This window comes from Cucurbita moschata, unplaced genomic scaffold, assembly GCF_002738365.1.
Source record: "Cucurbita moschata cultivar Rifu unplaced genomic scaffold, Cmos_1.0 Cmo_Scf00016, whole genome shotgun sequence".
Taxonomy (NCBI): Eukaryota; Viridiplantae; Streptophyta; class Magnoliopsida; order Cucurbitales; family Cucurbitaceae; genus Cucurbita; species Cucurbita moschata.
Window position 1 is genome coordinate 1,504,187 of NW_019268532.1, and position 15,977 is coordinate 1,520,163.

Below are 15,977 nucleotides of genomic sequence, written 5' to 3' on the forward strand. Positions count from 1 at the left end.
GCTAGGGAGGAGAATAGACCATCATTTATAAGGGCATGGAAACCTTCCCTTAGCCGACGCGGGGGTGGAAACCTTCCCTCAGCCGACGCGTTTTGTAAAGTCTTGAGGGGAAGCCCAAAAGGGAAAGTCCAAAGAGGACAATATCTACTAGCGGTAGATCTGGGTCGTTACATTGATTATTCTTTAACGACATGTAAAATCTTGTAGAAGATTATATTACATATGGAAGGTTGAGTGACCATTTATAAAAGTGAATGTTGAATCAAATGTTTTAATAATGAAGCAAGTCTTTTCCACAGCCCTTCCAAACTTATAAACATGTTGCCATTCAACCCAACAACATGAATTCAACCTAATGCCCTAAGTAATTCCAAATGGTGAAGAACTTCCATTAATGGAGGACGTGAAAAGTGAAAAGAACTTCCAACAACTTTCTATTGGGTCAGATCAGAAACATGAATCCAATAACAACATCCCCAAAATTTCACTAATCAACCTAATGGGAAAAGAACAGTGGCAATCATCAATCCACCAGATTGCTTGTTTTCTTAGCTCTTGAGTTACCATGGCTTTCACCTTTCATCATACCAATCTTTCCATTTTCTTCGTAGGAATCCGTCGCCACCGCAGCGTCGGCGAGCGGATGCACCTGAACACCGGAGATGAAGGACAAAAAAGGCAGGTGAGTTGTCGGTCTGACCGGCTGCTTCTTCTTCCCCTTTCTAACCTTCTTCCCAAGGATATTCCTCACCTCGTTCGCTAGCTCGATCACCATATCGTCTTCGTGACCTGATCGGAGATGTGTATAGTTAATATCAACTCAAATTTAGTTCATACAATCACATCAGAGTTCAATTTTGGACGAAGAGCTAGACGGTTACCGATTTCAAACAAGGCATTCTCCAATCGGAATAGATAGTCTCTGTTGTTCCCACATGGACCAGATGCAGTTGCAATTTGGCTGAAAAGTTAGTAAATGAAAGATTTAGAATGGTAACGGGCCAAGATCCACCGCTAGCAGATATTGTCCTCTTTGAGCTTTTCCTTTCGAGCTTCCCCTCAAAGCTATAAAACGGTCTGCTAGGGGACCCCTTATAAAGGGTGTTTTGTTCTCCTCCCCAACCAATATCGGACATCACAATCCACCCCCTTCGGGGCCCAGCGTCCTCGCTGGCACTCTTTCCTTCCTCTAATCGATGTGGGACCACCATCAAATCCACCCCCCTTCGAGGCCCAGCATCCTTACTGACACACCGTCTCGTGTCTAACCCCCTTTGAGGAATTGCGAGAAAGCTGGCACATCGTCCGGTGACTGGGTTTGATACCATTTGTAACAGCCCAGATCCACCGCTAGCAGATATTATTCTCTTTGGGCTTTCCCTTTCGGGCTTCGCCTCGAGAATTTAAAACGCGTCTGCCAGGGAAGATTTCCACACCCTTATAAATGGTGTTTTGTGATTTCCACACCCTTATAAATGGTGTTTTGTTCTCCTCCCCAATAAACGTGGGACATCACAGTAATGAACCCATTTCAGGGATGCAATAAGAACATTGAAAGCCAAATGGTAAGCCTGACATTACCTAGCCATTTCCTCCAAGGGAGCAGGTCCTAGATAGTATTTGTTTAGCAATTTATCAAGTGTCGATGTAAAACTGCGTTCATGAATGCAAAACTTAATCAGATCAAGAACAGAGATGCTCTTTTTCAACTTATCCCAATTAAGATTTAGAACAAATCAGATGTTTAAGAAGAAAAAATCCATCCAGAAGCTTACACTAAAACTCCTGTCAATGTTGGTTCTATGGAGTCTTTATCCTGAATCAACAATGGAAATGGAATCAAAATAAGAAACCAAATTGGAAATGATGAACAGAAACACACCTAATAACGAAGCAAATCCTTACCTTGTAAAAGTCTACAATGGTCTTTCCGTCATACTCGCACTCTCTTCTCTCCAGGGACTACATTGCGGACCAAACAAGAACCGTAGGAAATGTTAGAAACCACGACTCGACTTTCCATAATGATATGATATGATATTGTCCACTTTGAGAATAAGCTCTCATGTGGGCTTTCTCAAAAGCCTCGTTCCAACCGAGATGTATTTCTTACTTATAAACTCCTGATCATTCCCTAGATTAGCCAAAGTGTGACTCCCTCCCAAAAATCCAAAAATCCTCGACAGGGAACAGATTCAAGTGAAATCAAGATAAATTTGGGGGAAATACCTCCACAACCGCTCTCTCTCGTTCAGATCCTCCATGGATACAATATGCAACACCCCACTGGTATAGAGAAAGAGTGCTATAATCAGGAAGTTACAAAAATTTGCTATTATAGAAAATGAAATTTGTATCAGCCATGGAAATGCAAATGAATGAACAATGATAGTTGCTCAAAACTTACGCAAATGGATCCTTCTTTGGGTTCAAGCGTGAGAGTTCTAGCAGGGTTTTGTGGTGTACCTCTATGATCAAAACAAGCTGTGCAATGGGAAATTAAATATTAGAAAAACTTTAGTTTCCATTAACGAATTGGAATGTTGAGGAAGAAATTTACCGAGGTCGAATACACGCCTATAATCTCTAATAAAACCTATCACTCTCTCGTCGAAGTCAAATCCTGGATTCCACACAAGAGATCCATAGCCGAAAACCCAAAGAACCATGATTGAATCGATATCTGCAAGAACAATATCCCCTAAAATTAATCAACTAAGGCCAATGAATGCATATCCATCACTTCGTCCTCTGTTCTATTAATTTAGTCATCGCTCGAAGAAATCAAAAAATTCATTCGTATGTAAACATAAACTCCTCAATTTCTCGAATTCCTTTCTCGCCAGAATAAAATCGTAAAGAAACGAGAGACAGCGGAATTGTCAAATCCACATCAAAAGCAGCAAAAGTAGATTCATGCGGAATAGTTAAATCCTTCGATTTGAAAAACGCAAACGTAGAAGAAAAAAATGGAACGGATTCTTACAAGAACACCGACAAATTTAAACAAGAGAATTCCTCTGATCCGCTTGAGAGAGCGCCGAAACGAAAATTACAGAAGCAAGAGAGAAACGAAAAGGCTAAACGAATTTTCGTTTAGCTGAAAAGAACAAAAATTAGGGCGTTTCTCTCTGCCCTGTTCGTTGATGTTGTTGTTCTTCTGCTCTGAATCTGGGCGGTTTGAGCTTGAAGAAGACGAGAAATTTATAGCTGATGTGTCCCGAAACGGAAACCAATGGCGCCATGGATGGCCGCTCACTTTCATGCATGTGCATGACCTTTTGTTATGCATCCAATATATTTTGAATTTTTATTTTCCTAAAAATAATAACATCCAAATATACATTGGTTTTTATCTTTAAAAAAATACTCACAATTTTTTTAATTTTTCATTATTACCTTTAAACTTTTTTAAAAAATCTTTAAAATATAATTAATGAAAATAAGTTAGTAATTTATTTTTTTTAAATACTCTTATTAAACTTTTAATAATATTTTTAAAATACTCTTAAAAAAATTTTAAAAAATTAATAAAGAAAATTGAGCACAGTTAACATTTATAAATAATTTTTTTAAAAAATGAGTATTAAGATTTGCCTCTTTTTTTTAAATTATTTTCTAAAATTTATTAATATTTTTTAAACATATATTAACAGTATTTTTTCGAAATTTTCCAAGTTATTTTTAAAATTTTTAAAAAGTTAAAAAATATTAATAAAATTTTTGAAAATGTAAATATTTTTTTTAAATACTTTTTTTAACTCTTTCAAAAGTTACAAATTTTTTTAAATAAAATATTAAGTTTAAAAATATTTTTTTAAGGTATTATTGACGTATTAAAAAATACGAGTATTTTTTTTAAGATAAATTGTAAAGTTGAATATTTATTTAATTAAATAGAAAAGTCTTCTCATTTTATCATAGCAAATAGTGCCATATACAACATCGTAAATATCAACAAAAAAAAAGTATAATTAATTAAATAAATAAATATTACTCATTTACAAACAACTCTTAAAATATATTTAAAATATTTAAAACATTATTTTTTTGAAATATATATTTAAATTTGAGTTTCAAAATTTAATTAAATATTTAAAAATAAATAAACACATACCGTTAGGTCTAAAAAAATGTCTCAATCCAATCCACGAACACCCGTAATATTTAAAAAAATTTATTCTTATTTTAACATGTAAAAGTGTAGATCTGAACTTCTAACATTTTAGCCTTATAGTCAATTGAACGACCATAATGAATATATGTCAATATATTTAGACCAATTTAATTATTAATTTGATATTAAAATTTTCATTAATGTATTCATAAAATAAGTAGTAATTATCAATCGAGACTCCTCCTACTCAAGTTATATATTGTAAGCGGTTGTTATTTGTTTCTTGCTTGTTATATAACGTCTCTTTCGAAAATCTATCTCTGCCCTTGTTTTCTAAAACTTCTCTTAAAACCGAGGCCAGAGGCTCAAGCATACGCGTAGGTGACGCAAAAACGAATTGGTTTAGCTCACTTGTCGTTGGAAAGTGAGTGCCCCACAATCGCAAGTCTGCTGCCATTAAAAGTGCGATTGTGACAAGTGGGATCAGAACAAAGTTATGAGAGCTTATACTCAAAAGGGTATCGATTCGTTGCATTTCTCATTTACTTATACAAGCAAAGTCATGAGAGGTTATACTGAAGGACAATATTATACTATTGTGGAGAGTAGTTGGAAACACAAACAAAAAAATAATTTTATTTTAATTAACAGTACAATCCATTTATTAAGACGAAATTAAAAACGCAATAAATTTATTAAAAAATATTTAATTGCGTTTATTTGTTTAAGATAAAACGACGACCTTACTCATAATCCACATGACTAGAGAGAATTCGAAAGCGAAGAGCGTATGAAGTAATCCGCGATCTAATGCGAATCCGAACAGAGTAATTCCGCCATTGTTGTGCTGCAAATACGATACTGCGCCAAAATCACGCCGTTAATTATTACGAACGCTTTGAATTGCGACAAAATTGATGCAAATTTTACTGACCTAAAGCTTGTCTAGTTTGGAAGGAAGAAGGCTCCTGTGTGCTTAATGAAATTAGAACCTCCGACGATGAGTCGGAATCGGTGTCGTCTCCGTCGTTGTCGACGGTCGGCGGCGACGGCGCCGGAGGTTTTGTGTGGTTGAATCCGGCCGCGGCGGAGGTAACGAGCATGTGCCATCTGGTTGCAACCGACGCGATTGCTTGAGCTCTGTGAGTAATTCTTGCCGCTCCGACTACGCACAGGAAGAATCCGCAGAGTTGAACCGTCGAGCAAACCTGGAAATCCCAATTTCATTATAAAATTTAATTAAAAAAAAAATCAATAATACCTTTAAATTAAAAAATAATAATAATAAAAATTTAAAAGTTTGAAGATATTTTTATATAAATAATACTAATAATAATATTTCTGGAATAAAATATCATATAGTTACGTGTCGTATTTAAATTTAGGAGTTATCGATGAAGTTTAATAAAGAAAAGAAAATCTCTAAATTCACGATTTGGAAGTTCATCGATATAAAAATTTGAACGTACCACAATATCACCCGAGTTGAAGAAGTTCTTATCAGTTTTAGAGGTCAAAGCCAATAGCAACGCGACGAACTGACTAACGGTGATGATGAACAAGCACACAATTATGAAGAATCGGTACCGATGACTTGTAACCCACAATTGTTTTCTAATCCTCAAATGTTCGTTGAAGATTACTATGGCGTCTGATCCTGACCCATTACTTGTTTCAAATAACTTGTTCACTCCTTGTAGCCTTAGAATTTGCAACTCGCATGTGAGCCGAAATAATACGCACACGAGCAAGAACACCCCAGTTCGGTATACCCATGATGCTAACACGAACATGAATAGTATCGAGTTTATGGGAAACCCACCTCTATTCATGATCATTGGCGATAAGAATAAGAAAAAAAATTAATAAATGTAAGTTCAATAAATATATTTTACGAAATTTAGGACATGTTTTGATTAGCTATTTAGAAACAGAGTTCGAGAGCAAAGTCACGGTACTTAGAAAATGACCAAAATACCCCTATACTTAGTTGGCAACTATCTCCATCGACATTTCTTTCAACTACAGTCGACTATCTCTTCAATATGGTTGGTTGAGATGGTCGTTGGAGATCGACGCCAACCGTAGTTGCCAAGGATGAATGAACGGAAACATAAATTTAAACTTATTAGTTCATCATTTTCGAGAATTGTCGTTTAATTTGACATTGATATAAACATTTTAACCTTTTGGAGGAAAAAAGGTCTTAAAAGTAATTAAGCAATAAATTAAACTTACGGAAACGAGATCTTAACAGTTGAGAAGAATATGATCTTGTGGGCCAACTCAACGAAGAACGACGGGAAAAGAATGTACGCGAGGTAACGGAACGCCTTGTCGAGTTCACGCGCATAGCCTCGCTGAACGTAGAGCGAATCTTCTTGCAATCCATCGAGGAACAGAAGTTGCCGGAGGCCGTAGCGGCGGAAGAATCGGCACAGAGAGAAGAATCCGATGGCGGCCAGGCCGGATTCCGGAACCTGAACGAGTTTGTTAAGCGAGATCGGATCATCGGCTGGATCTCGGACGGAGACGATCGTCACGATGGGAACAACAACGGTGAGGATAACGAAGGCGAAGTAGGAGACGAACTTTCCAGCGGCGGAGGAGTGGTCGAGAGCGTACCATTTGAGGCTGATTCGGAAGTTGCGAAGCTCGTCGGAGGTTAGGGATTTTGATCGGCAATATGAATGTTGGAGAAGAAGAGGGAGGTTTGCGTCGCCGGAATCCATGGCGGAAATGGAGGAGAGATTTGAGAATGGAAAGTGAATTAATAAGGAGAGGACGGCGTCGGGATATCTGTGAGGAAATGGAGGGAAGCTTTTAGGTAGTGAGGACTGAAGAGAAAGGAAGGTGCAGAGTTCTGCCTTGTGGGAAAGGTTACCGCCAACCGGCTTCCCTGGTTGCTTCAATCGCCACTTGGCGTATTACTTTTCTATTTCTTTATTTTTTTTAATTTTCAAATATTTAATTTTAATTTTTACGTCTCTAAATTTTAAAAAACGTAATTAAATTTTGTATTAATATTTGGTTTCTAATTTATTTTAAATTTAGAATTTACAATTCTATTACCCATAAAACTAATTTTATATTTAATAAATTAATTAACTTCTCAAAATTTCAAATATATTAATTATAATTATAATTAATAGTTTTTAAATATTACAATTATTTTAAAGTATTCCAATTTAAAATATTTTTCTAAAAGTATTTATCAAATTACAATTATTAATTTTAAATTTTAAAATTCTCATCATTATAATTTCTTTTTAATTATATAGGCGAAATTTATAATTTTAATTTTAGAAGGCTGCTAGTGCCACGTGGATATTATAAAGTTTGATGTCTTGGTGAAGGGTACTCCCAGTAGCCAGCGACTTCACGGGCAGATAGCAGCAGGAAAACACCTTGTATTTTGCCACGTGGATTTTTTCTTGGCCACAAATCCCCACTTTTTATAACACTCTCACGAGATTTTTTTTTTTTTTTTTAATGTATAAAAATCAAATTTTAAAACACGGCCACAATGGACCCAATTTATGTTTGAATTTAATTGATAAAATATCGAGAATTTGATCGTATGTTCTTGCAACTAAATAAAAATGGTTGAATGGCTTATTCGAATCGTGCAATAAGTGTTGAGTTATACCTGACACGTTTCAATGCTCGTATTGTGTTCTTCGTTAATAGGAAACATGTGACTTGCCCTAATGAATACCCATACGGGTTAGGTGTACGCTTCATGTCGGGTATCAAGTGGCCATAAGAGGAAATTGGTTCGATCATCCCATAACTTAAAAAACACTTGCGTACTTCACGAAACTTTTACTTTTTTTAGTACGACAAAATGAATGGTCGAGTTTGTAGTAGTTTGATCTCGGCCCGTAGAAAATGATCCAGTTTGTTCTAAGCTACTCAGTCTTTTAGGCCATCCGATCTCCGTCATTCCACTTTAGCTCATGTCCAACCAACTCGCTTCTATAGTTTATGGGCAAATCCCATTCCCCTAGTATGGATGAACGGGTGTGCAACTTTGTGAGAAAAATCTCTCTCCCACTGATTCATCGTGACTCCGACATTCCAACCAAATAAAAAAATAATAATTAAAAATAAATTAATTCCACCTAAAAATACCTTTTAATATAAATACATTTAATAAATACAAAAATTAGATTTTACATTCTTTAACAATTAAGAGTGCATGTAATATAATTAATACCAAGCAAATAATACGTAAATATAATATTTTCTAAAATAATAATAATAATAATAATAATAATAATTTAAAAAATTAATTAATTACACTTCCACTGGCCGGCCTGCACCAGCTCATCGTTAGCGCCAAGAACGTCAATACGACATCGTCAAAGCCCCCTCCAACTCCCATTTTATAAATCGCCATTTTCTTTTTCCATTTTCAATTAAAAAAAAAAAAAAAATCAACGGCCATGGCCGGACCTTGGCTCTGCCTCCTCTTCCTTCTCATCTTCAACCACCCGCCGTCCTCCGCTGCAGCCACCGCCGCCGAAACCCTCCTCCGCTTCAAATCCTCTCTAACCAACACCGCCGCATTATCCAACTGGAACACCTCCGTGCCACTCTGCACCGGCGACCGCCACATCTGGGCCGGCTTGATCTGCAGAAACGGCCAACTGTACGGTCTCCGCCTCGAGAACATGAGCCTCGGCGGCTCCGTCGATACCGCCGCCCTAGCCGGCCTGCCAACACTCCGAACTCTGAGCCTAATGAACAATGGGCTTCAAGGCCCATTGCCGGAGGTGAAGCAAATTCCGGCGCTTAAGGCTCTGTATCTGTCGGACAACAATTTCTCCGGCTCGATTCCGGGAGATGCGTTTGAAGGAATGGGGAATTTGCGGCGACTGTATTTGAGCCGGAATCGATTCTCCGGCGAGATTCCGGCATCGGTGGCGGAATTGAAGAAGCTGGTGGAGCTGGGATTGGAAGATAACTCATTTGAAGGAAGGATTCCGGCGTTTGAAGAAAGGGATTGGAAGTATTTGAATTTTTCCGGTAATCGTTTGGAAGGGGCGGTTCCGGCGGGGTTGAAGAGCTCTAATTTCACTTCATTTATTGGTAATTTCTTAATCCCAACTTCTTAATTATAAACTCTTAATTAATTACAATTAGTTAATCACATTTATATTTATATTTTTCAAGGAAATAATAAAATAATTACAAATAAAAAATAAGGAATATAAGCATAATAATATTTATATTTCCATTTAATGCATAATATTTCCGGAGTGTCACGCACGTTGGCTCAAATATCCCTAACCATATTACAAAAGATTATAGTATAAGATTCTTATTCTCAAAGTATCAATTAAATTTCAATTTTAATATTTATAGGTTACGGTAAATGTTATATATATATATATATATATATATATATATATTATTCAAAAACTATATTATAATATTGAATTTTTAATTTTTAATTTTTAATTTTTAATTTTTAAAAATTAGATTTAGGGTAATGTTATATATATATATATATATTATAATGTTGATTTTTTAATTTTTAGAAATTAGATTTTAGGTTTAGGGTAATGTTATATATATATTTTCGAAAACTATATTTTGAATATATATATTATATTATATATATATATATTCGAAAATTATTATAATATTAAAATTTAATTTTTTAGAAATTAGGTTGAAAATATATTTATTGGTTGAAGTTATTAAGATATTTTTACGTATTTTAATAGAAATTAAATTGAAAAAAGTAAATTATATATTAAGAAAATATTTAAAATGATTGTAGGTATAGAAAGAATATATTATAATTTTAAATTTTAAATTTTAAGAAATTATATTTATTTTTTTATTGAAGTTATTAAAATATTTTACAATATTAATTTAGATTTTGTAGAAATAGAAAATGAAATTGGAAAAGCTTAATTTTATTTTAAAAATAAATTATTAATAAACAAAATTTGAATATTTTTTTGTATAGGTAACGATTTATGTGGAGAGCCATTAACACCATGTAAATCATCTACAAAGAAGTGGCCCATTCTGATCGGAATCTTCTCCGGCGCCGGCGCCTTAATCCTCATACTTATCCTCCTCCGCTGTTTTTTCCGGCGATCGAGATCATCCGCCGCCGTATACGACGACGCGAAACCCAAAACAAAATTATTCTTCTCTCCCAAAATCCTCTTCAAAAGGTCGGAAAAGACCTACCAGTATTCCTCGACCGACTCGGACGAGAATTCGAAGAGGAGCGGTTCGGCCGGATCGGGTCTGAGTTTTATTAGAACCGATCGGCCACGGTTCGATTTTCAAGAACTTCTAGGCGCCTCCGCCGAAGTTCTTGGCGGTGGGAGCTTTGGGTCGTCTTATAAAGCCGTGCTTTCGAATGGGTCGGCGGTGGTGGTTAAGAGATTCCGGCAAATGAACGCCGCCGGAAAAGACGAGTTTTACGGCCACATGAGGCGGCTGGGACGGCTGTCGCATCCGAATTTGCTGCCGCTTGTCGCGTTTTATTATGGAAAGGATGATAAGCTTTTGGTGTCTGACTTTGTTGACAACGGCAGCTTGGCTAGTCATCTCCATGGTAATTTCTTTTTATATATATATATATATAGTTTTAAAATTTATAATAATTTTACGAAAGGTAAAAGGTAATATTACAACTTATTTATTTTTTACAGCTCGACGAGCACTGGAAAATCCAGGGTTAGATTGGCCGACGAGGCTGAAAATAGTAAAAGGAGTTGCGAGAGGCCTTCTCTATCTTCACAATGAGCTCCCCAATCTGAACCTTCCACACGGCCATCTAAAATCCTCGAACGTCCTTCTCGACAAGAACTTCACTCCATTTCTTTCCGACTATGCCCTTTTTCCAATCCTCCAAAAGTCCCACGCCCACCACCATATGGCTGCCTTCAAGTCCCCGGAGTTCACCCAACATAACCAGACCTCCAAGTTGACCGACGTCTGGAGTCTTGGCATTCTCATCCTCGAGACCCTCACGGGCAAGTTTCCCGCCAACTACCTCCGCCAAGGCCAGGGAGCTAATGCTGACCTTGCTGCCTGGGTCGAGGCCGTTGTTCGAGAGGAGTGGACGGCGGAGGTCTTCGACGGCGACATGGTTGGAAGTGGGGATTATTGTGGCTATTGGGATGGAGGGATGTTGAAGCTTTTGAAGATTGGGATGAGTTGCTGTGAATGGGAGGTAGGGAAGAGGTGGGGATTGAAAATGGTGGTTGAGAAGATTGAGGAGTTGAATTTGAATGAGAGATCTTATGATGAAGACGAAGACTATTACTCTTCCAATGGGAGTGATGGGGCGTTCTATTCTAATTCATCGTTCAAGCGGCGGATGGAGGACGAATCGTCATTTTTGGGGTGATAAATTGTTCAAGAGGCTGAAACGTCAACACGGTGCTCGTGATTTGTGTATTTAATTGAACCCGTCACAATGTGACTGCTACCTATTGACTGTTACATAGAGATTCAAGAATATGCATGTTTCTAATAGTTGCAAGATACAAGATTCGATAACGTACTCATTTTTTAGATTGGATAAATGCAAAACAAAATTGTTGTCTAATCCTATCTCAAAATACATCAATTCCTTGAAGGTAGATTTGGTACGCTATTGAACTCGTTTTCTCCGAGCTTTTTTGATGAAGTTACATCTTTCTCAACGATCACGAGTGCTTTCTAGATAGATTAATCATTCCAGAACCAACACATTTTAGGACGACCGTTCCGTTGGAAGGATCGGCTTCGATATTAAACATTACCTTCAAGAAGTCATCAATGTTTCTGAGAGTTTCTATCCCATATGGTGTTAGCTTTCCGACCCGAACCTTCGAAACGTCTGCAGGGCATAATGCACAAAGAAGGAACAATAATCCCTGCAACAAACGAGACATGAATGTAGAGACTAAATTAGGTGAGAATATATTCATTAAAGTTCGGCAGAGCAAATCAGACTACAAAGTAAAACTAGCACCCCTCATGATAACTCCCTCTCAGATCCCACCACATCAGTTGGAGAGGGGAACAAAACATCCCTAATAAAGGTGTGGAAACCTCACCCTAATAGACGCGTTTTAAAACCATAAGGCTGACAGCGATATGTAACGGGTCAAAACGGACAATATCTGCTAGCAGTGGGTTTCGGCTTGGGGGCCCGACGTCCTCGAGGGCACACTACCCAGTATTTGGCTATGATACCATTTGTAATAGTCCAAACCCATCGCTAGCAGATATTGTCTGCTTTGACCTGTTATATATCACCGTCAGCCTCACGGTTTTAAAACGCGTCTACTTGGGAGAGGTTTCCACACCCTTATAAGGAATGCTTCGTTCCCCTCTCTAACTGATTTAACCCGGTTTAATTCTTAGACTTCTAGCAACAGATTAGCACGTCACCGGTTATTTCACCCAAGCTTTCACTCAACGTATCTATCGATTCCACCAACAAAAGCCCTTCAATTATTCATCTTCATACATTGATCTTCTCCCATTGCATTTTTACAAATCTTGCCAATATACGAAATTTATTTTTTAAAAACAATTATCAAACATGTAGATTTTATGTTTTAGAAACAGAAAAACCAAAAAAAACACAAAATCAAACGATTATCAAATCGAGCCTTAACTTTTTGTTTTTTCTTATTGAAAATTAAACTTATAAATTGTACTTCCACCTATAACCAATAAGTTTCTCTGTTTTATACCTATTTTCCACCAATGTTCTAAAAAACCAATCCAGTTTTAGAAAATAAAAATAGAAAACTAAAAAAGAAAATCATTATCAAATGAGGCTCTTGTTATTGGAGAACACTAACCTGGTGTGTTGAGTCAACTACGCCACCTTGATTAATCTCACCGAGCAGAGCATATGCCATTTGTTCACCAATATCTTCGGGAGGTGGGAGCTCTTTCTTCTCTTCTTCAAACTCAGTTGATTCTCCAGCATGACCATATGAAACTGTTGTATCAGCAGATATAAAACAACCTTTTGTAGTTTCCGCGACCAGTGAAATGCCAAACCCAGGTGAGCTGCCATTTAAAATCATCTTTTAAAACTTAAGAACAAGCCAATCTAGGATGGAAATTTGAAGAAATTAATCCAGAGGGGAAAGAACGCATACTTTCCAGCTTGAGGTCCCTTTCTATGATCAGTGAATATGTGCACATCTGGAAGTAGACGATTAAACACTCCACGAGCCGAAGTTATCATAGCATGCTCGAACTGAGAAGAAACTCTAGTTGAAAATGAAACCCCTCTAATGCTTTTCACCATTCCTTCTTCAGTCCAAGATATTGCCTATACAACATCAACAAACATTTTTTTTAATGAGAAACGGAAGAAAAAATATATGAAGTGTAACTCAATTGCCATAAAGTTTGTACGTTCCACGACCAAGAGGTCAAAGGATGAAATCTTAAACCCCACATATTGTCCAAAAAGAAAAAAAAGAAAAAAAAAAAACTTCAATGCCATATGGATGAGGAACCCTAAGCAGTGGGAGTATCAGAAACTGTTTCGAGTACCGCAATCCAATCAGTATAACATCAATAAACGCAGCCAACTTCAACTATACTTTCCTCCATTAAGTTCTAAATTTTTCAGAAATACCCAATTTAATGAGTAGAATCCATTTGAATGCTAGACAAAAAAATCGACATGACAATGACTTCCCAACATTGCAATAACTTGAAACGACACGACAGTGAACAAGATGCTTGTCTGAATAAGTCTAAAAGAATGACATTCCATGTTGGCTTTTTGTTCGACACTCTAATGATTTTTCTACTCCAATAGTAGTTTTAAAACATTTATGAAAGATTAAGAATAATATTTGCCACTTTTGAAAGAATAAGAATATTCTCGAAACAAGGGGCAAAGTTCATAAGTATTTTTTATAGTTTAACCATTTAAGATTACGAAAGCAAATCGAAGAAACATAAATTTAAGAACTTTTATCTTGAGTTATAGGGATATATACATTTTTTTAAATGATAACTCAAGTCAATTCTAATCAACCCAAATCAATTTTGAGATACAATCACACACATGAGATATTTTAACCCAACCCAAAGTTGAATTGTTTAGTTTCTCACAAGTTTATCTAATAACATGATGATATATATAAAATGATGCAACTCACCGATAAACTTTTAACCGTTGGGAGGGTCAAGGTCACTTCTCCCCCACCATGAGGTGGTACTCCGCGACTTTCTATTTTCAAGACCACGTCTTTAAGATCAACTCCAAAGTGCTTTAACATGGGCAAGGTCGTTGATTTGAAAGTATCTACCGATGGATCCTTCGAGTCATTAGTAATACCTATAAACATAGAATATTAATCAATTAGATTGGAACTCTTAAGACTTTCTTTTTCTGAAGCATTGAAATTAAATTCTTTATATAGTTCCAAAGCCAACATGCCTAAACTTGAAGAGACCAAAAACTAACTCAGGTAGAAAAGCACAAACCTTTCAGATTAATGGAGAGGGGTTTCCTACCAAACAATGCAAGAACAATCAATGGTTCGAGAAAATAACCAATAGCACGACTGGTACCACAATCGTGCACCAAATGTCTCCCACCCATCACAATGCCAGGTTTGTACTTTAATTTTGTGCCTTCAAAATTAGAAAAACAAAATCATATGCATATTCATACAAAGAAAAGAGAACAACCAGATACAGAATAAAAAAAAATGAATTGAGCAACGATGGAAATCATGATTATGAGTACCGGTCTCATTGATTTCGATGAAAGAGTCATCGCAAATCTTCTCCATCAATCGGAGAAAAGAGACCTCATGGGGTCGAAGGCCTGGCCAGGTCTCGTCTGTTCGAATGTCCTCGATTAGAACTGGAGTGTGGCTCAATGTTGCTAGCAACAACCTTTGCCTCAGGATTTGGCTTCCCTTCAATCGCTTGTACTTTGTCTTCAGCATTTTCTCTCCCCTTTTTCTTATTTGCTTAATTAAGAAAGGTTTTAGGCTGAACCCTGATGCAAAATTGTATACATGAGATGCAAAACCACAACAAACATCCAACCATGCTTCAATTCAAAACACAACAATTCTAGCAATCGAATAGACTCAACAGATGAAGACTACTCATGAACATGCCCTAAGTTGCCCCTTAAAACAATTTGAAAAGATATCTAAGCAATATGGACGAGGTTTTGAGATTAGAAATTAATGTAAAACCCTAAAACGAAGTTGCAAGAGTGATCTGGAAGGATAATCTTACTCGAAATTAGCTTTAAACCTTAATCGAACACTCCAACTTAGTTCAAATCTACAACACAAGCTTGCGAGAATTACGAACTGATCTAAAACACCTTATATCAGTCGGTGCGCAATGCAAATATATGGTCAGCGGTTCAGCGTCAAACCTTGTCGAATATGAGAAAACTGCTGCTGGTTGCCGCTACTTCGTTCGTCAAGTGGGAGGAAGGAGAAGTCGCCGGACTGCTTTGTACGCTCGGCGGAGAGACGCCGCTAGAAACGCCGCCGCGTGAGTCACAATCGCCAAAAGGAGAGAGAGGCCGCAGTTGCAAGTGTGGCGTGGAAGGGGAACGCGCCGCCGGACGTAATGTAAAGCGTGGCGGGCAGAAGAACGGGATGGTATGAAGGGGTTTGTACGGATGACCTAAGAGGTTTCTAATCCTTCCCACAATTTTCTACTTAAATATATTTACTCTTTATCGCTTTATTTTATTATTATTTTATTTTCTTTATCTTTAAATTAAAAAAAAAAAATCTAAAAAACATTTCACATTTTAAAAAATACCTTTAAATTTTAATTTAAAAAAGTTTTATTATAACCCATTTTTTTAATTTAAAAATAT

At 36.7% G+C, this 15,977-nt stretch overlaps 4 protein-coding genes across 5 annotated transcripts; 1 reads left to right on the forward strand and 3 right to left on the reverse strand.

The window, feature by feature from the left end:
• Positions 1–403: 403 nt before the first annotated feature.
• On the reverse strand, positions 404–3,264 carry LOC111454251 (gamma-glutamylcyclotransferase 2-1-like). Its single transcript, XM_023095667.1, has 9 exons — positions 2,987–3,264; positions 2,561–2,683; positions 2,408–2,484; positions 2,230–2,286; positions 1,906–1,962; positions 1,776–1,816; positions 1,582–1,653; positions 882–961; positions 404–789 (listed from the first exon to the last, which is right to left on the reverse strand). Exons 2-9 carry the CDS (start codon positions 2,667–2,669, stop codon positions 524–526), a joined length of 759 nt encoding a protein of 252 aa, XP_022951435.1. The 5' UTR covers positions 2,670–2,683; positions 2,987–3,264; the 3' UTR covers positions 404–523.
• A 1,498-nt stretch (positions 3,265–4,762) lies between these two features.
• LOC111454247 lies at positions 4,763–6,917 on the reverse strand. The gene is made up of 4 exons (XM_023095659.1): positions 6,356–6,917; positions 5,587–5,941; positions 5,052–5,325; positions 4,763–4,978 (listed from the first exon to the last, which is right to left on the reverse strand). The coding sequence occupies exons 1-4, from the start codon at positions 6,847–6,849 to the stop codon at positions 4,842–4,844; spliced, it is 1,260 nt and encodes a 419-aa protein (XP_022951427.1). The 5' UTR covers positions 6,850–6,917; the 3' UTR covers positions 4,763–4,841.
• A 1,648-nt stretch (positions 6,918–8,565) lies between these two features.
• LOC111454604 (probable LRR receptor-like serine/threonine-protein kinase At4g31250) lies at positions 8,566–11,520 on the forward strand. The gene is made up of 3 exons (XM_023096102.1): positions 8,566–9,211; positions 10,101–10,703; positions 10,801–11,520. The coding sequence occupies exons 1-3, from the start codon at positions 8,566–8,568 to the stop codon at positions 11,499–11,501; spliced, it is 1,950 nt and encodes a 649-aa protein (XP_022951870.1). The 3' UTR covers positions 11,502–11,520.
• An 80-nt stretch (positions 11,521–11,600) lies between these two features.
• On the reverse strand, positions 11,601–15,783 carry LOC111454248 (probable RNA 3'-terminal phosphate cyclase-like protein). 2 transcript variants are annotated; one of them, XM_023095660.1, is made up of 7 exons: positions 15,522–15,783; positions 14,871–15,128; positions 14,606–14,755; positions 14,278–14,456; positions 13,258–13,433; positions 12,952–13,165; positions 11,601–12,012 (listed from the first exon to the last, which is right to left on the reverse strand). In XM_023095660.1, exons 2-7 carry the CDS (start codon positions 15,073–15,075, stop codon positions 11,803–11,805), a joined length of 1,134 nt encoding a protein of 377 aa, XP_022951428.1. In that variant the 5' UTR covers positions 15,076–15,128; positions 15,522–15,783; the 3' UTR covers positions 11,601–11,802. The 2 variants fall into 2 exon arrangements, with proteins under 2 accessions (XP_022951428.1, XP_022951429.1); XM_023095661.1 differs by lacking the exon at positions 15,522–15,783 and adding an exon at positions 15,377–15,456.
• Between the last annotated feature and the right edge of the window lie 194 nt (positions 15,784–15,977).

Excerpts from the sequence above, each read along its gene's own strand:
- LOC111454251 (XM_023095667.1), bottom strand. The coding sequence starts at position 2,669 with ATGGTTCTTTGGGTTTTCGGCTATGGATCTCTTGTGTGGAATCCAGGA. Across the intron at positions 2,485-2,560 it reads TAGGCGTGTATTCGACCTCG|CTTGTTTTGATCATAGAGGT; the intron begins GTAAATTTCTTC and ends CCCATTGCACAG. Across the intron at positions 2,287-2,407 it reads CCAAAGAAGGATCCATTTGC|TGGGGTGTTGCATATTGTAT; the intron begins GTAAGTTTTGAG and ends TCTCTATACCAG.
- LOC111454247 (XM_023095659.1), bottom strand. The coding sequence starts at position 6,849 with ATGGATTCCGGCGACGCAAACCTCCCTCTTCTTCTCCAACATTCATAT. Across the intron at positions 5,942-6,355 it reads ACTGTTAAGATCTCGTTTCC|AGGTGGGTTTCCCATAAACT; the intron begins GTAAGTTTAATT and ends GATCATGAATAG. Across the intron at positions 4,979-5,051 it reads CCAAACTAGACAAGCTTTAG|TATCGTATTTGCAGCACAAC; the intron begins GTCAGTAAAATT and ends ATTTTGGCGCAG.
- LOC111454604 (XM_023096102.1), top strand. The coding sequence starts at position 8,566 with ATGGCCGGACCTTGGCTCTGCCTCCTCTTCCTTCTCATCTTCAACCAC. Across the intron at positions 9,212-10,100 it reads TAATTTCACTTCATTTATTG|GTAACGATTTATGTGGAGAG; the intron begins GTAATTTCTTAA and ends TTTTTTGTATAG. Across the intron at positions 10,704-10,800 it reads CTTGGCTAGTCATCTCCATG|CTCGACGAGCACTGGAAAAT; the intron begins GTAATTTCTTTT and ends TATTTTTTACAG.
- LOC111454248 (XM_023095660.1), bottom strand. The coding sequence starts at position 15,075 with ATGCTGAAGACAAAGTACAAGCGATTGAAGGGAAGCCAAATCCTGAGG. Across the intron at positions 14,457-14,605 it reads CCTCTCCATTAATCTGAAAG|GTATTACTAATGACTCGAAG; the intron begins GTTTGTGCTTTT and ends CTATGTTTATAG. Across the intron at positions 13,434-14,277 it reads CAACGGTTAAAAGTTTATCG|GCAATATCTTGGACTGAAGA; the intron begins GTGAGTTGCATC and ends GATGTTGTATAG.